At 43.0% G+C, this 12,683-nt stretch overlaps 1 protein-coding gene across 4 annotated transcripts in view; it reads left to right on the forward strand.

Moving 5' to 3' along the window:
• LOC110958403 (radixin) overlaps window positions 1-12,683 on the forward strand; it is a 90,028-nt gene that overhangs the window by 58,233 nt on the left and 19,112 nt on the right. For 2 of the 4 annotated variants that reach the window (XM_051942147.1, XM_051942148.1), the window contains one exon: window positions 2,654-2,747. In XM_051942147.1, the coding sequence (XP_051798107.1) occupies window positions 2,736-2,747 (12 nt within the window). In that variant the 5' untranslated portion in view covers window positions 2,654-2,735. Of the gene's footprint in view, window positions 1-337; window positions 544-816; window positions 938-2,653; window positions 2,748-12,683 lie in introns of those variants that run through there. The other 2 variants (XM_051942146.1, XM_051942149.1) reach the window with 2 other exon arrangements.

The raw sequence follows: 12,683 nt of genomic DNA on the forward strand, positions 1-12,683 counted from the left end.
GTTTAGCAAATTTTCAGAAATTATGGGAATTTTATTTGCTGAATTTTTGGATGTTTTTCCAAACAAGGAAACAATATTTTTGGTGGCCATAAATGAGGACAAGGGTTAATTATTCTGTAAGTTGTGTTCACTTTATTCACCTTGGCTGTACTGTTATTTAGTTTTATTATTTTATCATGTTGTTTTTCTTTTAACCTTCAGTATTGCTTTTTTTTCTCTCACTTTTTCCCGTGCAGCATTTTGAATAACCGCTGTCTATCTTCAAAACACTTTTTTCTTGCACCCTTTTCGGTGAGGCTTTTACGCTTAAAGCCGCAACAGGAAGTGGTCGTAATCACCCGCGGCCGACTTGACGCATGCGCCCCAAATCCCCTTATGGCTGTTTAGACTTCAACGGTTCTTCTATGTCTGCGGGGATTCGTCTCCGAGTGCGCGCCGAGAGACGAGAAACGGCACCGAGGAGGGATTTTTCGTCGTGAACGTTCAGTTTCGCTTGAAGATACCGATCGCTTCAGCCGATTTAAAGACACACGTCGACCCCCGGTGAGTCGCCTCTCCCTAAAAAGAGAGGAGCTTCTCTTCTTCAAGTTTGATGCAATAGCGGATATCCTCGTGTCGGACCAGTTCATGTGTCACAGAGAGGCCGAGTTGTTCCAAAATGTACCCCCCAAACTGTCCCTAAACGGCAGCTTATGTGGGTTTAAATCACAGTTTTTATTACGTTCCGCTTTTGGTATCACATACGGAGAATTAGCGACCTCTTTAAGGCGTTAAAAGTTCCCCGGTGTGAGCCAGGCTCCGTCCCGTTATACCGACTACACCCACTAGCTTCAAATAGCAGCGGTCCATCGGTGAGAACTGTTTGAAATAGAGCGGCTAGCTTCGGTGCGTTGTCTTGAGGAAACTCTTATAAAAGGCTCATTTTAACCCCTCAAACGTATGTATTTTTATTTCTGTCGTCGAGTTCAGCTTTTTTAGGGAAAGTGTTGTGTTATTTTTAGTCAGTTTGCGGTTACATTACGGTGTAATGGAAGCCAACTCTCAGGCGGGTAAATACTCGAGCTAATTGCTGACAATCCACAGGTGTGCAGGTCTTCATGTGGGTTCGGTGGATTTTTACAAACACTGTTCAACTTTTATTAATATTTAGAGCCACAGTTATTGACTCCAGAGGGGATTGTACTCGCCTCTTTGTATTCTCTCTTCAATTTCTAAAATGGAGCGGAGAATTGGGTCCTGAATGTACAAATGTTGTGTGTTTTCTGACCAAACATTACCAGAGATTACCAATTAGCTAAATGCTAACTAGCCACAGCAGGATTGTATGAGACGAGAGCAGCATGCTACCCCAAAATACTTCAAAATGTCAATATTACAAGGTATCACAAATACTTTTTGCGTGAGTAAGTGCTCAGAATTTATGTTTAAGTGTCATCATTTCTGGTATTTTACCCACAGGCCTCGCAAAGCAACTTTAAGAGCCTTAAACTCATCATTTGTTTATTTTATGACGAAGAAAAGACAAATTTAATGATGTTATAGTCACCCAGCGAAGTGTACGTATTTGGTGTCATATGTTTGTATGTGTAGTTGCATCCACTGTTAGTTCTTTTTTGTGAAGGTTTGCAGGTTAAAAACTGACCAAATCCTCCACAATCTAGCACTTTTATTGTCATGCATGTCGTTTTAAAATAAGTTTTCCTCATTAAAATTTTAAACAAGTGAGACTGCGTTTCAAACGGATATGAAAAGTATGTTTAGACCAAAAAAAAAAAAAGGGGTCGAGTCAGTCGCATATAATGACGTGAGGTCTCCATTCAGGCAGGTTATGGTGTGTTAATGCACTTCATAAGCGTTGTTATGATATCTATGACTGTGCACGTCCCATCACACCATGCTGGAGCTCCCAGATGTGACATTTCCACACATTTCCACTCTTGGATCCTTCAGGTGTCGTATTACAGTTCAACACAGGTCATTAACAAGCTTTTTTAGCCATGTGTGTTGTAGAAAACATGACAGGGAAGACACCGTTGAAGTGAAACATGTTTGGCTCGATGTCACCAAGAATGACTATTAAACACAGCTGACTTTTAGGTAGTATGATATAAATTGCAGTCTGATGAATTTCTGAAGTGCAAATGGTTAAAAACCTATTCTGTCATATAAGCCCTTTGTTTCATTAAGTGTAATTGGTGATGATCATTTTACGGTTTCCCACGAGTCGCTGCATAATGCCTTGATTGTGTTTTGGTGTTCCCTTCCACAGCATTCTCGTTTAAAGTAGTTTTCCCCCCGTGCACTATCGCAATAGTTACCGTATGTGCACTTAGCAAAGTGGTAGTGCATGGCGGCACTGAAAGCAAAACCACTTCTCTGGGCCTCGGTCTGTTTGGGCTTTCTGTGTCTTGTAGTCATTAACAGATTTAGGGATGGGATTCATTTCACTTCTTTTTTTTCTTGTCATTCTTTGGAGTGCTTTGCTTGTTTTTCTCTCTCATACGGGCACCTAATTTCCTCTTCACTGAACCTTTAGATGAACACACTGACAGATTTACAACTTGCAATCATTGGAAAGATCATTTTCATAAAGAGAAAATGTCTCACCCTTCTGTGCTGCGTACTGAATGTTAAAATGTTTTTTCACTTTCAGGTCCTGTGATACAGGTGTTGTTGCCGTCCTGTGACGGATTTATCCTCTCAGCTGTCGGGTGTAAGGAGGAGAGGAAGCAAAGATGCCGAAACCGGTAAGAGACTGAAAGAAGCTTGATGCAGAAATTCAGTGCAGGGGGAAGAAACCAGAAAATAGCCACTGGAGTTTGGCAGCTTCTTCTCTGATTGGTTCAGAAAGCTTGATGAAAAAATGGAGTTGGTTTAGAACAGAGGTGTCAAACTCATTTAGTTCAGGGGCCACATTCAGTCTAATTTGATCTCAAGGGTCAGAGCAGTAAAATCAGAACATAATAACCTGTAAATAACTACCATTTTTTTTCAATTTTTTTCCTTTGTTTTAATGGGGAAAAAAATGTTTTCAAAAAGTTCACATTTAAGGAATGTTCTTTTTATAAAACATTATGAACAACCTAAAGTTTCCTTAAGAAACAAAAATCAATTTTAGCACTATTATGCCTCAGTTCTAGCCTAGCCGTGCTAGACAATCCACGGCAACGAATTTAATTCTCTGCCAGGGTGGGTCTAGTTACCCTCCATAAGGCTCGAGGCTGGATTCTCCTAAAACTGGCCGGACCAATCACCATGAAGTGTAGAGTCAGAAGGCGGGCGTAACTAAGTGACGACAGAGGCGCGACGATTCTGACAGAAACAACCGCCGCCCAATAAACAGTTATCTTTCGACTCGGCTTTGGCCACAGCCCTTAAAGATTTGAAGCTAAAATTCAACTTCAAAGATAAACAAAGGACGGCACTGAAGTGTTTCATTGAGAAGAAAGACGTATTTGGACTTATGCCGACGGGATATGGCAAATCCTTAATATACCAGTTGGCTCCGCTGGTTGGGAAGCTAATGGGACTTAGCCACAATCCGCCGGCGCTCTAGGAACTCCGTCAGCCTATTCGTTGCGCTGATTGATTGTATACCTACCCAATTGCTGCAGAGTGATTTGAAAGACAACCTTTTAGCCCGCCTCGCTCCCTGTCGAGTGTTCCTAGACCCTTGCGTCTTCAGAACATGGGTCTAGCGCGGCTAGGCTACCTCAGTTCACCATTCACCTAAAATATATTCCAAAAATGAGACACAAAATGACAAAAACGAGACACAGAAACAAAAAATTAGACAAAAGTTACAAAATGACAAGAACGAGGCAAAAAAAGATTACACAAATGACTCAAACTCGGGTGAAAGTAAGCCGGAACGGTCCGGAGCTGCATACTGGGAAACGATCCGGTGGCGGTACGCCGCTGTTCCACCGGTATCTATGGGTACGCTGCCCGGCTGCCTGCTATCGACCGGAGTTCACTCAGCAGTACGTGAGTGCGCATGCGTGTCTACTTCCGTAACACAGCGATTGTTATGGCCAGTAGCAGCCAATAGCAAATAGGTGCGCTTGATTTATTGCACTGGGACGTTTTCCACAACTAGTCAATTGACGTTAATAAGCGCCGCTTGCGCTGTGATGGGGCGAGCAATAAATTACACATGAAATTCCACATGTTCTTGTGACTGGCTGAAAAACTTTCAACAGGATTTACAACGATTAGCATCGACCGACATACTGGTAATAGTTCCGGCAAGAATTTAATGGTGCTTTCACACATACGTCTTTTGGTCCGCTTAAAGCGAACTGGAGTCCGCAGCACCAGCAAGTACGGTTTGTTTGGGCTGGTGTGAAAGCAGACCAGATGTTTTTGGTGCGGACTAAAGAACCGGTGGTCTCGGTCCGCTTCTATGTGAACTCCAGTTCGGTTTGCTCCTGGTGAGAACACAAACCTGTCTCCATTCGGACCGGCTTGATGGCGCAGCAGACTTTTTGGTCTACGGGAGCTTCCGTAGCAACCTGCACAGGGAATTTTGGAATAACGATAACGTCTTGCAAAGCATCTTCTCCGTGCCAAAAACGACTGTGTAATGTTCTCGTACCGAATGCGAGCTTCATGCTGGAACAACAGCAGTATTTGTGCTTGCTGCATAAAGCAATGATACGAATATATGGCAACAAGAACGAACAGGAGAGCATAGTTCATTGTTTACGAATAAACCTTCCGGCATTTTTCCCTCTTCGCATGCTGCGCCAATCAGCGTTCACCTACGTCATCTAAAACACCTTATTTTGTGAACAGCGCCACCAAACGACTGGGGGGAGATATAACATTCATCGTAGTTGGTTCAACTGCGAAAACACTGGTGTGAATGCGAACCGAACCAGTTGAAAATAACAACATTGTAACAACTTTTGGGTCCAAACGAACCACTCTAACGGACTAACAGGTGTGATAGCACCCTAAAACTACTTTCACCCCTGCTCAAACTAGACCAAAAATTACAAAAATGAGAAACAAAATGACAAAAAATAGACAAACACAAGCAAAACAAAAAGGAAACACAAAAGGAGAAAAATGCCAACATGAGACAAATGACAAAAATCAGACAAAACAACAAAAACAAGACAAAATATCACAAAAACGATACACAAAATGGCAAAAGAACAATGACCAATCTAGTATTTTACTTGATGATCAAACCAATTTGTCATGGTCTATAAATTATAGTTTTACAAGTTTATGATCTGCAGTTAATGTCTTCTCCGTAACTTTTACTCTTTGGAGGCCCGATTAGACCCTCTGAAGGGCTGCTTTTGGCCCACGGGCCGCATGTTTGACACCCCTGGTTTAGGATATATGATATGAATCAGAAGCATGAAAGTTGCTTGTTTTTTTGTTGTTGTTTTTTTTCTTGTCTGCTCCGCTTGTGCAAACCGACTCCTCAGAACTGCTCTGTAGTTGTCATACTAGTCGGCCTGCACTGCTGCCCAAAGCTGCATTTGAACGTTCTGGGAAGTGGCAGCTTCATCCCCATGGCTGCTCCCACTCCTCCTACTCCTCTTCCAAGTAAACAACAGCCAGAGTGTGAAGCGAACTGCCTGGCCCACAGGCCCCGCCACTGCAACACTGCTGCCATTGTTGCTTAAAGGGTGGAGAGAATGCCAGAGTCCGAGGATGTGAACAACGCCAATACAAAACCAATTTGATGCAGTCCCTTCATGGCTGTCTGCTTCCCACTGTCCTCATGCTAGTTTTTCACCGCAAACGGACTTATGTGGAGCATGAATGAGTCTGGAAGGACAGTTTTACTACTTTTATATCAGAAAACATTTGTATGATTTCACAGAAACTCGTCTGCAGTGTAATTCTGGACACTTCAGTGATAAATCTGAGAGTTCCTGTAAGTTGCATTTAGTAAGTGTGACACAAATAAGTTTCAGTTTCACCACCGTGACACGGAGGCTGCAATTAATGATTATTATATTGATGAACTGATTAGTTTTGTGGTCTTTCAAATGTCAGAAATTGGTGGCAACTGTTGATCAGTGTTTCCTAAAGCCCAGGATAATGTTCTTAACTGCTTATAATTGTATAAAATAAAAGGTTACTGTAGTACAGGGGTAAAGAAAACCGCAAATATTCAAATTTAAGATGCTTGAATCATAGAATTTAGACTTTTTCTCTGTCTTAAAAATAATTAAACCAATTAATCAAAAGTAATTGGAGATGAATTTATTAGTTGACAACTTGTCATTAGCTGGGTTTCCATTACAGTTTTTCGCAAAATAAAAGCGATATTTCTAAAATTTCGACAAAGTATACTTGCGCTTTGAACCTGTTTCCATTGAAGGCTGTTCTGGGCAGAAGCATCGTAACTCATAAAATATCATCCCTCGAGATTTCACTGCAGGAAGACGGACGCTCAAAACCTGTTTCTATCTCCTTCTAACACTCTGCATTCCTCTGCTGTTTGCTGTCTAGTATGGCAGTGATGTTTTTCTCAAGAATAATGGCAAGAAAAGTCTCGGTCTCCTCTTCTGTCCACACGTACCGCGCCATGTTTACTCCGAGAGAACTGGTCAAAAAGTGTTTCCATTGCGCTTTTGCGATATTTTTCAATATCGTAACATCTGGAAAAACAACCTCATGAGAGCGTGAAAACTTTTAGCTATATTTTAGTCCTTTTTCAAAATTCAGGTGTTTCCATTACCAGTTTTTTATTGCGCTCTTTACATTTTACGCATATCTAAGGGTAATAGAAACGCAGCTATTGATCGTTGCACTTTATGTGACACTGATTTCAGCTGCGTAACTGTATGAAAGCAGAAAAAGTTTTCCCTTGGCAGTAGGAGATGCTGTCTGTAATATATTTGTTACTCTCAGCAATCAAAAAGTATGACAGCGGTTGTGAATAACGTGACATTTTTAGACAACCACTTCTGGTTTCCTTAATGCGATACGAAGCTTGCAGTCTGTTTTTCACATGGAACAAGTCGAAGCTACTGGTGCTTGCATCAGAAACTTTCCAAGGAGCTGGTAACAGCAGGCCTTCCTCAGACCGCATCGCAAGTGAAGCACATCTCCCGTCTAGCTCTCTAGGTGGTGGGTGTTTGTGTGTCTGTGCATGAGTGGTTTGGGTTGATACAGCAGAGGAACAGCCAGGCACTGATGTCATCCTCCACTTCCCTCTCTTGTCCCCTGAGTCACCAGGGCACCGTCCCAAAAACAGCTCCGGGGACGGCAAAGCGCCGGCCGCTCCGCTGAGAGCGACGTTTGTGTCACAGACAATATCTGACGGAGAAAGTACAGCTTGTTGCGAGGAGGCACTGACATAATAAACAGAGGAAGCTGGAGCAGGGTCCGTCAGACGTGACCTTCCCTGGGTCTGGAGCCAGACATCAGAACTTATGTGTCAGTGTCATAAGGCATAAACACAATCACAAGCTTGAGTAACAAAAGGGTCTGTTGAGCTACAGGAAAGGGTGCTGAATTTGTATCATCTTTTAAAACCTGGTTCTTGTTCACAGTCGGGTTTTAGAGGCAGCCCTCAGGGCATCCTGTGAACTTCTGCTTTAAGGTGGAGTCGTCACAGCTTTGCCTTGACTGTTAGATCACTTTGCTGTTTGGTCAACAGTTGAGGTTGTGGTCAAATAAAAAATTAAGTGCCATGTTGAACACACACAGATGTAACCCATTGAATGTATTGAAATAGTTTCTTTTTACAGCTAAGATATTAGAAGTTTCTGTAAAACACAATGTTTTTCTTTTGCTGTAAGTGATTGCTATTTTTGATTATTTTATCTGGTGACGGGATGTAGTTAAAAATGCTCATCAGTCTCCCAGAGCCCAGTGTGAAATCTCTAAACGGCTTATATACATTTTAAAATGATTAAAATCCGAGAAAATCGACAAATATGTTGCTTTTTTCCCTTTGATAGACTGTTTAAATGATTGACTGTTTATTGACTTATCAGTTAATCACTTCAGTAGTGGTGCTGTTGCTTCTATCTTGCCCTCAGTCCATTTGTTTTTATCAGGCAAATACGTCTGTGGCAAGGCAATGTAGCAAATATAATCAAAGTAAAATAATTAGACTGACACTCAAAGTCCAGTGCAACACTTTAAGACGCCATTACATTAATAAAAGGCCTTTTAGCAGCTTGTAAAGAAAACCATCTAGACTCTTAACAGCACAACTTGGTCTGAATATGTTCAAAAACCTGAACAAAAGGTGAGCTTTGCGTTTGCAATGAGAGTAGCTCGATGTAAACAGTGTCCTGGAAGGTGCTTTATCACTGTTTCACTGACATTGCTGTCATTTTTCTGCACTTATTCCACCAGCGGGATTTACATCCAGAGGTACAAGAAAGTCTGACTTTTTCTTTTTTCACTCCTCACTGAAACTGCCCGTGCTGTATTGGATTCCTAAACATGTCTGTTCTTAAATGTGGATTCACTGATCATGAATTGAGGATCAAAACATCTGAGGTACTCTCATATATCCTGACCCCAGTGTTCTCGCCCTTCCATTTGGTTCACCCTGTAGGCTGGAGGGGGCAGGGGAATTTTCGTGTTTGCTGGGGAGGGGGCCAGCTGTGTACTTTGGGGGCCTGGTCTGTGTCAACATCCTGGTTCTGTGGAAGTAAAGGAGCAACTTGTAGGGGAAAATATCAGCAGAAGCGGTTAGAAAGATGAGCGAAAAGGTAAATGAGCGAGAGAACTCTGGGATGTGGAGGAGAACTTCAGGAGGAAAGCAGTGGGGGTCGCGGCGTGGGAGGAGTTGTGACATCGCTGCAGGGCAAAACACCTTTTTGCACTTGTTTGACCCTTCACCTTATTTAAGTCCACAGTCCTGCAGAATAAGCCCTTTTTTTTTTTTCCATCTTCTGCAAAACGACCTTCACCTTCTCGTCCACCAAAGGATGAATGTTTGGTAGCGGTGATTCTTCATCGGTTCTCACTCCTCCCTCTGAGGACCGCCTCACTCTGCAGGGGGGTTAATCAGCGGGACAGACAGTTGCTCAGAGCACAGCAGGCCAGATTAGCAGCTCTACTGATTGAAGTGTGTGTGTGTGTGTCTTAAGACCTCTCTCGGCAAAGCTCCTCTAAACAGCTTACAGTAACTAAACAGCTGCACATTTAACAAGGGGCCCGTTTGAGTGGGAACTCGTCTTCACGGCTGAAATGGAGAAGGGGATTTAGAAACATCCCAAAATGGCATCCCTTAAAGAACCCAAAATATGAATTATGTAGGACTTGACACAGCTTGTGCACTCGGTGAGATACTTGGTGGGGTTTCACACTTTCTGGCCTCACTTGTTGCTTCTGTGGTAAAGTACAGTCTTGAACTACCCTTCCTGCAGATTGAGGTCTGTTTAGTGCCCGTGCACATGAAGGTGGGAGTTCAAGCTTTAAGGTTATTTAAGTATGAGGTGACGCATAATGAAAATACGTCCTCGCTTTCATGGTTGAAGCTAGAAGTTTCAATGTGTCATCTAGAAAATGGGAGGAGGATGGAGGAAACATAGGGGGGAAGAAGTGAAAAAAACAAACCACTAAACATGGAAATTTGGCTTTAAATTTTTCTTGCATTGGTGTTTCACTGTTCTATGACTGGAGATGGACATTGAACATTACATTACCTGGAGTGTCCAGTGAATGCAGCAGCGTTATGTTTTGCTTCTATGCTGACTGCTGGAGACAATCTGCTGCCATTTTTGTACCTTAATGCTGACAATACGCTCACAATTCATTTTTAATGAAGCGTTTCATTAAATCATTGTCTGTCTTGTTTTTAGATAAGTAGAGAAAACGACAAAGGAAGAAACGGAAACAAAATCTTTAAAATGCTTCTACTTGTTAGAACTGCTTCTGGCCGATGCCAAACAGGAACTTTACTCACCTAATTTTAGGGTTTCATTGTTGTTTTGGACTATTTAAAGCTTCAGTTCACATGTGGTGTGGTGGCAATAAAGAAGCACACCTCGATTTGCAGGTTTAAGTTGGTTAATCTAAATGTATTGGATGTGGCCCTGTGTGGGATTTATTGCTTGTCCAACTCCTCCTTTAAAGTGCTAACACTAAGTGGTGTCACTTCTTTTAAAGAGGGCGATTTGATCCCTTTAAGAACGGAGATGTTGCTCAGTCATTGTGTCTCCAGACGGCGTGCCGGTTAAGGACAGGCTCGCAAAAGTCAGTCCTTCAGGACGTCTCAGTTGTCGGAGTGTCTGATTAGCTATGTCGCTGCTTCGGCATGTTGTTGTCCCTCCTCTCCTCCCCCGCTCTCTGCGGGAGAGAGAGGATTAACTGACCGTCTGGTCCATACAGGATTCCACCTCTCTCCACTCTGTGGGTTTGCTATGTTTTGGCAAAGAGAGACACACACTTGCGGCAGCACAAAGGTTGGCTCTTTCACAGCTGATTGCTGATGGCAGGCGGGCCCCACACAAACATGGGAAGGCACAGTCAAGGCCGGTCACTTGGAAACCCCAGCTCAGCACTGCATTCTCCATAACTGTTCCTGTCTTACACAGTTACCAAGGCAGTGGCTGTTGAAGTCCACACAAAGTCTTAATTCATCTGCCAGTGAACCAGATTACGTTTCTGACATGGCTTTTGTCAACAGCCACTTTTATGCGCTTGGGTGAGCAGATCAACACGTCGTCCCTCCAGTTAACTGTTGCCATAATTGGCTTCATTTGGTGTGGTGGGATTTGTTGCAGAATTGTTTGAAAAGCAGACCCAGTACCTGTGTTAAATGCAAGGTTGTTTTTCAGAGTCAGAGGTCACTGAGGGCAGAACATTTCAAAGGTTCTCCATGTTCAGAAACTGCTAGAGAAGGCTTGATTACTGTCATCAAACCACTTCGATCGTGTATTGATAACGTCAGGGTTCTCGCCAGCGCATTTCAAAAGATTACGCTGTGATTAGGGCCGCTACGCTGCCTTTCATGTTGTGGTATTGTGTTTTGAGCACATTTGCTTGCGTAATATTTCCATATTTATGTGAGAAAACTTCTTTGCAGTGTGGGGCAGTTGGCGCTGTGAAAGAGAGTTATTTTGACAGATAACGCCATGTGCATTTGTTTTTATGGACTGGGTGCCTATCTAGGTTAATTTATGTCTCCCCACCTCAGCCGTACTTTCCTGTCGATTGACCCGTTCCCGTCTAAAATTAAGAGTCGCTTCCCATCTCGGGGTTACAATTCGCATGTCTCGGTTGTTTCCGCGATGCCATGTATGGTGAATAGTAGGGGTGTAACGGTACACTAAAATGTAAATTCGGTTTGGTTCAGTTTCCTAGAGTATTCGGTTGGGTTAATTTTCGGAACAAAAAAGGCAGAAAAAGAACGTGAATAAGAACGTAGTCCTGTGGCAATAAAAACTCCAATGCCATGTGTTATTGCTTTAGCCCGGTCAGAGTCGCGTGTTGGAGATTGTTTAAAAGCAGACGTTATCGGTGTTTGCACCAAGCTGGTTTCTTTCTTGTTGATGTAACATTTACTGTCGGGTGATGCCGTTTTAAGTGCGTTAACATATTAGACCTGTTTCCTGTAGCTTACCCGATCTCCGTGGAACAGTGCCGACACACAACTTTGGTTTTATCCACTTGTCTTTGTCCATTGGTAACTGTAAAAGGAAAACCAAAATGTTCCCAAACTGGAGAGCGTAGTGAGCTGGGACGGTCTTCCAGCTCAGGTTTGATGCCATTTAACACACCTGCTAGCAACGCCTCCACTTCTTCAAGAAGTGGAAGAAGTGGTGTCCGACACTCTAAAGCGTCCGTGTGAAAACACGTTAAGGACTTTAGTTCCCAACGGAGCGCTTAGATCACTCTAGTCATAAATTTGAAGAGAAAATAAAATGAAATATGAACCGAAACGGTGCGCAAGTGGACCGAACCGAACATGCCGTACCGAAACGGTTGAATACAACCACGTGAACCGTTACACCCCTCGTGAATAGTGACCTAAATCACGAGCATTTGGAGCATCTGCATGACGCTCATTGGCTGACATCTGGGCTGGCCGCTCGCGAGATTTAATGAATGCTATTGCGCATGCGCATAGTGTCGTGCCGTCCCGACCTGCCGTTACGCTGTAAATAAATCCTGGTGAGAACCCTGAACGTGGCAGCAGAATAGGACATGTAGTATGGGATATTTTACAACAGAAGCACAGTGGCACAGTTCTTTACGAGCCGAGAGAGTCTCGCTATCAGGAGCTAAACGGTGACTCGAGTATTTCAAAAAATGTATTGGGTTTTTTTTCACTGCTAAGGTTCTCTTTTGCAGCTTTATGTGCACTGAATGCATACAGGACAAAAACAGAAGGGTGGAGGTGTTCCCACATCTGCCGAATTCGTTTCCTGGGTTGTAGTTCCTCTTGAGTTAAAGCTATGTTTCGTTTGTCGTGCTCCTGGCGGCCCGCCACACTCATGTGAACGAGGGAGCAATGACCTTATGGCTGTAAAGTGACCCCTGTGCTCAGAGTTATTGACCTGTTCAATATTTGTTTACATTGGTTTATCTTAGTGTTACAATGAGATTAACATTAATGTTTTGTTTGTATTGATCTGTCTACGCAATCAGAATAAAGATCCGGTGTTGCTCTTCAGCAGTAGCTCATGTTCTGCCATGTAACAATATCCTCAGCATCCTCGTTGAAATGATGTTGATCGGGTTGT

This window comes from Acanthochromis polyacanthus, chromosome 22 (genome assembly GCF_021347895.1).
Source record: "Acanthochromis polyacanthus isolate Apoly-LR-REF ecotype Palm Island chromosome 22, KAUST_Apoly_ChrSc, whole genome shotgun sequence".
NCBI lineage: Eukaryota > Metazoa > Chordata > Actinopteri > Pomacentridae > Acanthochromis > Acanthochromis polyacanthus.